Genomic DNA, 9308 nt, shown 5'->3' with positions numbered 1-9308 from the left:
CAAAACATTGCTGGGGGAGATTGCTCCAAGGCCACTGAGAGGCTTTGGATGTTGTAAAGTGTGCGGGAGAGGAGAAGTTTGCAAGTCAGATGTCAGCTGGTTGTTTGTGAACGAAAGCAAAGCCCTCAACCCAAGGCAGAGCTGGCCCCACAGGTCACACTCACTGTTGTGGTAGCTGTGGTGACATCTTGGTGCTCATGGCTGGTGGTGCTGGTGGTTTGGTATTGTGGGAACCCAGGGCTGAGCCTGGGGTCTGCTGTGGGCTGCTCTGGGGAGGTCAGCTAGCTGGGACTGGGGCACGAGGCTCCTGGGGGACTCCAGGTCTGAGCTGCCACCTCGCTGATGGACTGCTCTGGATGCTTTCCCTGCAGGGTCCAGGTCGAGTTCTACGTGAATGAAAACACCTTCAAGGAGCGGCTGAAACTCTTCTTCATCAAAAACCAGCGATCCAGTGAGTGCTCCGTGCGTGGAGTGAGCCTCTGCTGGGAGAGAGCAGACCCTGCCCGAGCTGAGGAGCCCTGCTCCGTCCTCGTGGGACGAGAAGCCATTGCCATCTGCTGGTGGCAGCTCCCCCTGTGTCCCCAGCTGGCTGCCCAGCCCCCCTTGCTGCTGCCCTTTGGTCTTTCTGTTGGGTGTTGGTCAACTCGCTCTGGGGGGCCGTGGTTGCACGGGGAGGAGGGGATGCTGCCTGCCACCTTTGCTCACTGGGGACAAACACCACAGGAACCAGCTCGGACCAAAGGGCTGGGAGCAGGGTGGGTGTTGGGAGCTGCCCCAGGGAGGGTCAGGGAGCAAACGTCCCCATCACAGAGCCAGCGCCGCTGCTCGTGCCCACGGGGAGGTCAGCTCTGAGCTGCCCACCTCTGCTTCAGCCGCCTGGATTCGCCTCCACTTGACTAATGGTGTTTTTATTTTCTTTCTCTGAGACGTCATTAGCTGTCTGGAGGGAGTCTGCTCGTTAATTTATAAATTCACAGTTTTCTTTTCCTCCCTGCATCCAGTCGCCTCGTTAAAAAGCTGGAGCGCGGCGCAACAGGGTGCCCACGGGGAAGTTTTTAATGAAAATGTGATGAATTTCTCACTTGTAATTTGAGTAATAACCCCATGAACTGGCTGGGGAGGGCGAGTGGATACAGCAGCAGTTTTTGCTCTCCTGCAAGCTGCTTGCAGCGTGGTGAGCGGGGCCCTGGCCCTGCCTGCCCGATGCTGCTTAATGACCGCTTGCTAATGAGGGGGAGATCCTCCAGCAGCTCCTCATTGGGCTCTCCCATTAGCTGGGGTCAGCAAGGAGCTGACTCATCATTGTTATTGCTAGATTAGTCTCCTACATCTCTGACACGGGGTAGGGCACGTGGAGCCCTGGGTGCAGTGTGAGTGATGTTTGTGTGCTGCCCAGGGGCTCCTGCAGCTCTCCCGGGGCTCGTGGGGCCCTGCAGTGAAAGGGGCTGTGCTGGAGGTGCCCCTTGGGGGGGGTGCTGCCCGACCCACGCCGTGCTCCCCTCTGCCACAGGCCTGAGGATCCGGCTCTTCAACTTCTCCCTGAAGCTGCTCACCTGCCTCCTGTACATCGTCCGCGTCCTGCTCGACAACCCGGAGGAGGGCATAGGCTGGTGAGTGCCACTGGTGCCCCCCCGTGCTGCCCTCAGCGGGCTGTGGTGGCACTGGAGGTGCACAATGGATGTGTTTGCTCACCACAGATGGGTTTTCTCCTTCACACTGCAGCAAAACTTGCTGCCCCTGGTGGGCTTTGCTACCTGCTCAAGCCCTGTGGGCATCCGCCAGCCCTGCACAGCACACGGGGAAAAGGTGCTGGAGAAATTCAGGGTCAGGGTCATTCCCAAATGATGCCTGGTTCTAAGGGTCAGGGGTGCAGCGTGGCCTTCAGACACAGGCAGGAGCTCGTGGTTTCAGTACATCACCGTGCAAGTATCTTCTGAAGCCTGATGCCCCTGAGGACACTTAGGCTAAATCCCATCTAAGCATTTGGGAACAAAATATGTTTTGCCATTTAGATCCCCGAGGTGACAGATGATTACATGTATCAGCTTTGCTCTGAGTTTCAGTAGAAGCCTATTTTTAATATGTCCTTGCTTTGTTTAGCTCATGGGTGGTGTTGGGGATTTTTTGGTTTCTTTATTTCTTCCAAAGCTAGGAGAATCAGCAGTTTGATTTTCTCTTTGGAAAGGCTGCAGAATACCAAGTGCATCTGTGTGCTCCAAAAGTGGTTTCAAACCTGTGAGAATTAAGCATGACAGACACACATCCTGAAAGGGCTTCACGTGGCTCAGGGACATCCACTTCCTCGAGGGGGTGTGGCAAAATAAACACTGGCCAGTGGGCATGTATCTCTCTCAGCAAGGCAAGGGGAGAGTTTGGCTTCTGTGCTGCCTGCCTGGCTGGCTGTTTGGGGCCCAGCTGGCCTTGTCCCAGCAGCTTTTGCTAATTGTAACCTGGAGATTCCCATCTCCAGCACTCCAGCAGGTATCAGTGTTTTACAGCATCTCTGGTATGGGCTGAAGCACCTGAGGGGTCTTATTCTTCAGTAATAAATGTCCAAAACTGCCTGGGTGGGATAGGCTACTGTGGAAAGCCTTGGCTATAGGGACCAGTGTCTGTTGAGACCCCCAGGACTGTTGTCTGGGAGCCTCCCCCAGCACCAGGACACAGTGGTGAGGGTACCCCGTGAACCTGGGGAGCCCACACTGGACCCCCTTCCCTCCCTCCCCCCTGCTCACTGCTCACCCCAGATTTGTCTTTCTTTTCTTCTAGCTGGGAATGCGAGAAGCAGAATTACACAAACTTCAACCAGTCCACCAAGATAAACTGGTGAGTTGAGACTTGCTCCAGTGCTGGGGTCTGGCTCTGCTGGGACGTGGGCACACGGTGATGGATGGGGCTGGTGCTGGGAGCTGCCCCTGTGCACGGGGCTGCTTGAGGGATGTGTGGGAGCATCCCAGGATCAAATCAGTTGGACAGTGCCTGTGGCTGCACCCTTGGGAATGGTTTATTCCCAGTACTTGAACAAGTTGCTGCAAGGAACAGCAGTAGCAGTGCAGTGCTGGGTCTGGCCTCAGTGATGGCCTCAGGCTGGCATTCAGCTGGGGGTAGAGGCATTGCTAGTTGGGCTGCAGTCTAGATCCATTTTGAATTTTCTTTGCAGGTCACACATCTTCTGGGTGGATAGAAAAATGCCACTGTGGGCTGTGCAGGTGAGTGCCCAGACCTTGGCCAGGGTTGGGCAGGAGCCCAGCAGGGGCTGGGGTTTGAGTTCTGCTGCCAGCGGGTCTCCGGGCATCCTCTGCCCACTACAGCGAGGGGCAAGGGGTTCTCCTAGGGGAGCAGAAAATGAGCTGGGCTTCTGCTGGGAGCAGCCCTGGGTGAAGATCCCAGGGGCCAGTAGGAGAGGGAAAGCTGTAGGAAGGTAAACCATGGGGCTGGCTCAGCTCCTGGCTGTGGCTGTGCCAGTACCGGGCTGTTGTTCAGCCGGGGCAGCTGCCTGGGGGGCAACCACGGGCAGGGGGGTTGAGCCAGCTTCTGCTCAGGGCTCCCTGGTGCTGGCAGGCACTCACCCCTCTCACCCAAACGGGGGCAAGGAGAGCAAAGAGGCCTCGTGTGCAGTAGCCAGGGGCTGCTCGTGGCAGAGGGCAGGGAGGGCTTGGCAGAGCTGATCGCCTGGCGATGCATCGAGCCAGCCCTCAGTGGCCTTTGCCTGGCTGTCTCTGCAGGTCAGCATAGCTCTGATCAGCTTTCTGGAGACCATGCTGCTCATCTATCTCAGCTACAAGGTAAGTGCCATGGGGCGGGCGGTGGACAGTGATGTGCAGCCTGGTTCTGACCCCTGGCATGAATTTGTTTCTCCTTCACTGAGCTGTCTGAAACCGAAGCATCCCGAGAGGACTTTCGTCTCGGTGATGTCTGCTAGCTCTGGCTGTTTTCCTTTCTCATTCCCCCTTGGGCTGCTGGATAAACATTTGGCAGAGTAGAGCCAGGGGATCAGTTCTTTTTCCCTTTTCCTTTAAAATCAGCCCTGTTTTCTAAAGGCTTGCTGGTTTTCTGGAGGGCCAGACTGGTGCATGCCAAGTGTTGAGGACCTGGCACGTTGTCTCCCACTTGTGCTGAGGTCTGCTGCCTCCGAAGGTGGCAGGAGCTGCTCCAAGCCAGACAGGGAGAGACACAGACTGACTCCTTTGGACTAAAGCCCCTTAAAATAGCTGAGAAAAGTAACCTTAACAAATGGCATCTTCTTGGGGTCCCTGGGACAGTTGGCAGAAGACACTCAGCCCCTGCGTCACCCTCCTGGTTTGAGTGCCAGCCATCTGTATCAGTCATTCTCATGCTCTGTCCTTGCACGAAGTGTTTTGTCCCCCTGCTTTGGGCAGCAGCAGTGGGACAGAGGGACGTCGTGGCTGCAGAAAGGCCTGAGCAGTTTGGGAAGGTGTTGCCCACCCCAGCGTGCCTGATGCCAGCACCGCATCTCTCCCAGCCAGCCGGAGCATCTCTCTGGATGCTCTGCCCTGCTTCCCCGTCTAAGCAGGGTCTGTGGCAGAGTGGGAGCTTTTTAATTGTCTTTTGGCAGATTTTGAAGCTTATTTTAATTATTATTTGGTTTTGATTCCTCAGGGGAACATCTGGGAACAGATTTTTCGCATTTCGTTCATCCTTGAGATGATCAACACGGTGCCGTTTATTATCACGGTGAGGCTGGAACTCAGAGCCTTTTTCTGACAAAGAGCATGGATTTTTCTATTAATAACTCTTCCTTTGGTAGATATTCTGGCCTCCTCTGCGGAATTTGTTCATTCCTGTGTTTTTGAACTGCTGGCTTGCCAAATACGCCCTGGAGAACATGATTGTGAGTGACCTGACACATCCCCCCCCTTTAGCCCTGGGTCTGTCTGCCCTGGGGGTGCTGAGGGTGGCATGGCTGGGAGGGGGGCCCTCGCCTGCTGCCAGCTCCCTGGCAGGATTTTGGTGTTCTGTGTGTGCAGCTGTACCAGGGATGGTGGGAGATGAGGTTTTGCCAGCTGATGATGCTGGGCTGTGGAGCTGAGCAGGAGCCATTTGGTATCTGAGTATCTTTGGTTGACTCTCTTGGCTCTGCGTTGCCAGGGAGAGCCAGAGGCTGTCCCCAGGATCTGGTGTTTCAGCAGGGTGAGGTATTCCAGCCATTCCCACATGCCCATTGGAGCTGTCTCTCTCAGCAGCAAGGCCCAGACCTGCTCACAGAAATGCACATCCCTTTTCAAGAGCCAAATTCTGGCCTGACCCTCACCTAGGGAGGCATTGCTGGAGCCAGCAGGGCAGCAGCTGGTACTTGGCAGAGTACTTTGCCCTCTGAGCTGGTCAGAGCCCTCTCCCCTCTCTCCCCAGAATGACCTGCACCGAGCCATACAAAGGACCCAGTCTGCCATGTTTAACCAGGTCCTCATTCTGATCTGCACCCTTCTGTGTCTCGTTTTCACGGGGTGAGTGCTGCTCTTCATTGCACTAAACCACCTTCATCATGGGGGGAAACCAGCTTTGCAAAGTCCCAGGGGTGACTGGTGGAGCTGGGCTCTCACAGGGTGAGTGGGAAGGGGAAGTGGAGTGGGACCTTCCCAGCTGTGGAGGGACAGCAGTGCCAGGACCAAACGTGGAGATCTGGGAAGCTGGAGAAGGTTCTGCCTTTAAGTGGTGTCTTCTAACTTCATTTTTTCAGCCTGAGAGGTTTGTGCACGCTGAGGAAAGCATAACTGTTCAGGGCTGCTGATGACTGAGCTCCCACTGGCACCTTTCATTCACTAATGGGACAAATCCCAGTTCCTCGGGCTGAGTTTTGGAACTGGGGGAGCCATGGTGAGGAGTGTGCCCCAGGTGTCCCCTCCTGTCTGTGGGCTCTGAAAGGACCTCCTGCACCACCAGCCCCTGGCGCTGGGGTCCTCCCTGCCTTGCTGCATTCCCCAGCACACTGGGAAGATCAATTCCTATTTTAGAAACTAAGTATTCTCCCTAATTCTATGATGGAACAGAAAGTTTTAAGGTGCATGGGTGAGCTTGAGGGTGATGTTGGAGGGAGAAGGGTGATGCAGGCACACAGGTCTCAGAGCAGGGCTGTGAGTGCTGGGCAGGGACAGCAGCTTCCCACGGGGACACGGGCTCAGACCTGTGTGATGGCTCCTTCACCAGGACCCCCTGCCCTCACCAGCATCCTCCCCCCAAGGTACCATGGCTCCTTTGTGTGCTGGGGCTCCTGCTAATTAACCCTTTGCCAGTGCATCACCAGCAACAAGGGCACCTCTTTATGAAGGAGTCAGTTCCCATCACTGGGTACTTAGCTTTAAATTAGGCTTCTTGAATCTTCCTCTGGCTCCCTCACTCTGGCTTTGGAGCCTATAATGCCATTAAGTTGCCCAACAGACAGGAAATGAAGCTTTTAGGCTCATGAGTCTTTGGCAATAAAGACAGTCCTCTGATGTGAATGAGTAAGGCAATTTGGGGGCTCAGCAGTGCTCCCTGCCCGTGGCACCTCCCGCCTGCTGTGGCCCTGGACGTGTTGCTGCCACAGTTTGTCTCTCTACAATGCCAGGGCAGCCCCCAGCTGCTGCCCAACCTATTGTCCATGGCGTGGTCTTCTCCTGAGCAGTCACCCGGGACCCAGACTTCTCCATGCTGAGCAGCACAGCAGACTGACTCCATCTCCAAACACCATTAGCTGAATCGTTTCTGGCGGTGGCATAAATCCACTGCTGATGCTGACAGTGTGTTACAGGCAGATTTCCTCCATGGCCACGGGTCTAAGTCACCTTCTGGGGTTCCCCACTGACTCCAGCAGGCGCCGTGGGCAGTACCTGTCTCCCAGGCAGGGAAGCACTCGCTGTGATGCGTTTCCTCCCTTCAGGACCTGTGGCATCCAGCACTTAGAAAGAGCAGGCGAGAAGCTCTCCCTCTTCAAGTCCTTCTATTTCTGCATTGTCACCTTCTCCACGGTGGGCTACGGAGACGTGACACCAAAGATCTGGCCTTCCCAGCTCCTGGTGGTGATCATGATCTGCGTCGCCCTGGTGGTGCTGCCCCTCCAGGTTAGACCCGTGGAGCTGAGGATGGAGAGGGATGCAGGGCCTGCACCCGGGCAGCCTGCCGAGGGGGACGTCAGCTCTCTGCCTTCGTTTGCAGTTCGAGGAGCTCGTCTACCTGTGGATGGAGCGGCAGAAGTCGGGAGGCAATTACAGCCGACACCGCGCCCAGACAGAGAAACATGTTGTCCTCTGTGTCAGTTCCCTCAAGATCGATCTCCTCATGGACTTTCTCAATGAGTTTTATGCCCACCCACGCCTGCAGGTGAGGACCAGGCGTGTTTTCATGTCGTTGGTCACCACTCGCCCTTGCTGGGCATGGCCAGGTTGCTGCTGCTGGCGAGTGCCCTGCCCTGCTGCAGTGGATGTGGCAAAGAATAGGGTAAAACCATCAGCCCAGCACTGGGAAGCACGTGCTGCACTGGGCAAGGAGAGGTGATGAGTGGTACCCTGCAGCCACCTCACTCTGTCATCTCCACCCTGTTTTCTGGCCTGTTACAGCACATGTAGGCTCATGGAGGGGGACCAGAGGGACTTCTTTAAGTGTAGGGATGTCTCTGCTGAATGAAGAATCTGAGGAACAGAACATGTAGTTGCTTATCCTCAGTGGGATTTACCAGCTATTACTGGAACATCCTAGAATCCTGTCCGCACATAATAAGTGATCTTCTTGCAAATGCTGGTGCCTTTCCTGCTCCTCAGGAACGAGAGCATCACAGAAGTGTTTCAGATTTGCATCTCATTCCAACACTCAATGCTTCATTGCTATCACCCAGCCTTGGCTCCACACGTTCAAGCCTTAAAATCCTCCTCACCACAGTAGCTGCAAGAGGCTCTGCTTTGCCATGGGCGTGCAGCTCTTTCCTGGTTCCATAGCCAGCTGTGGGGTTGGCTTTACTATGCAGAACAGGGTGGGGAAGCTGCTGATGTGTTTCCCAAGACCCTTGCAGGACTCTGGAGTAGGAGCAGGGGGTGTCACACATGGCAGCAAATATCAGAAGCCCCAGAGGAGCTGTTTGCTCAGGCAGCAAAACCCTGTGTCTGGGCTCTCTGTGGCAGGTGGGTGGCCACCAGCCCACGCGAGCCCCCCTCTCTCCTTCAGGATTACTACGTGGTGATACTCTGCCCAACGGAGATGGACATCCAGGTGCGGCGGGTCCTGCAGATCCCCCTGTGGTCCCAGCGAGTGATCTACCTCCAGGGCTCTGCACTGAAGGACCAGGACCTCATGAGAGCCAAGTGAGCAGAGGGACATCCCCGGCGAGGCTCATCCTGCCGAGCTGCCCACGGGCCTTGGAGCCCATGGTGATGGGTGTCCCTGCCCTGCATGCCTTCACTGGGGTCTCAGGGGGGCTGGCAGCACCCCGGCTGGCCCAGGCAGATGCCCAGCTTTGCTGGCCCATGCAGTTCATGAGGTCACTGCTCTCTGGTTGCAGGATGGACAATGGTGAAGCCTGCTTCATTCTCAGCAGCCGAAACGAGGTGGACCGCACGGCGGCGGTAAGCCAGGCCTGGGGCATGGCCTGGGCACAGACTGGCCTTTTCTTTGGCCAGAAGGGACCAGGGTGGTTGCTGCATCTTGCCTCTGCGTGGCAAGGTGCACCCATCGGTGCTGGGTTTGGGGAGCAAGGGTGGGAGGTTGTCTCTCCTTAGCAGTGGGTGTTGGAGGAGCTCTTGCTGTACATCGCCATGGTGGCTGGGTGCTTTGCAGATCATCCTGGTGTAGAAATGCTGGGGAAAATAAGATATCAGACAAGTAGCTCTTGTTCTGCTCCTCTAGGATCACCAGACCATCCTGAGAGCCTGGGCTGTGAAAGACTTTGCTCCAAACTGTCCTCTCTATGTTCAGATCCTAAAGCCTGAGAACAAGTTCCATGTCAAGTTTGCTGGTGAGTCGGAGGAGCGGCGTGGCAGAGGGAGCACTGCTCACTCTGCTGGTCTGGGCTGCTGTTCTGCCATCACAGGTGTCTCCAGTGGGGTTTCCATCTTAGGGGAGCCTGTGACCTGGTGCTGAGCCTCCTCCCAATTGCTAGAAGATACCTTAGGGCCATCAGCCCCTTTATCAGCATGCTCACTAAAACCTGCAGGCATGGGGCCAGGGCTCCAGGCTGCCCTGGGATGGGTTGTGTGTGGACACACCAGCTCCTTGTGAGCCTGGGTGTGTGTCCCCATGGATGTGGCAGTGGTGGCCTCAGTGGGCTGGTGTCACTTGGCTGGTTTCCAGCCTGCATTTGTGTTATTCCCCATAGCTGTTGA

The 9308-nt window shown here is 56.0% G+C and overlaps 1 protein-coding gene across 1 annotated transcript in view; it reads left to right on the top strand.

Moving 5' to 3' along the window:
• Positions 1 to 304: 304 nt before the first annotated feature.
• LOC103774503 (potassium channel subfamily T member 1) overlaps positions 305 to 9308 on the top strand; it is a 9273-nt gene continuing 269 nt past the window's right edge. The window contains exons 1-13 of the mRNA XM_008941915.1: positions 305 to 451; positions 1511 to 1610; positions 2770 to 2826; positions 3161 to 3209; positions 3726 to 3785; positions 4621 to 4695; positions 4769 to 4852; positions 5371 to 5465; positions 6878 to 7058; positions 7153 to 7317; positions 8155 to 8291; positions 8489 to 8552; positions 8833 to 8941. Of these exons, the coding sequence (XP_008940163.1) occupies positions 343 to 451; positions 1511 to 1610; positions 2770 to 2826; positions 3161 to 3209; positions 3726 to 3785; positions 4621 to 4695; positions 4769 to 4852; positions 5371 to 5465; positions 6878 to 7058; positions 7153 to 7317; positions 8155 to 8291; positions 8489 to 8552; positions 8833 to 8941 (1285 nt within the window). The 5' untranslated portion in view covers positions 305 to 342. The remainder of the gene's footprint in view (positions 452 to 1510; positions 1611 to 2769; positions 2827 to 3160; positions 3210 to 3725; positions 3786 to 4620; positions 4696 to 4768; positions 4853 to 5370; positions 5466 to 6877; positions 7059 to 7152; positions 7318 to 8154; positions 8292 to 8488; positions 8553 to 8832; positions 8942 to 9308) is intronic.

This window comes from Merops nubicus, unplaced genomic scaffold (genome assembly GCF_000691845.1).
Source record: "Merops nubicus isolate BGI_N331 unplaced genomic scaffold, ASM69184v1 scaffold32036, whole genome shotgun sequence".
NCBI lineage: Eukaryota > Metazoa > Chordata > Aves > Coraciiformes > Meropidae > Merops > Merops nubicus.
Note: the sequence above shows the minus strand (reverse complement) of the source record. Positions and strands in the feature narration are given on the sequence as shown.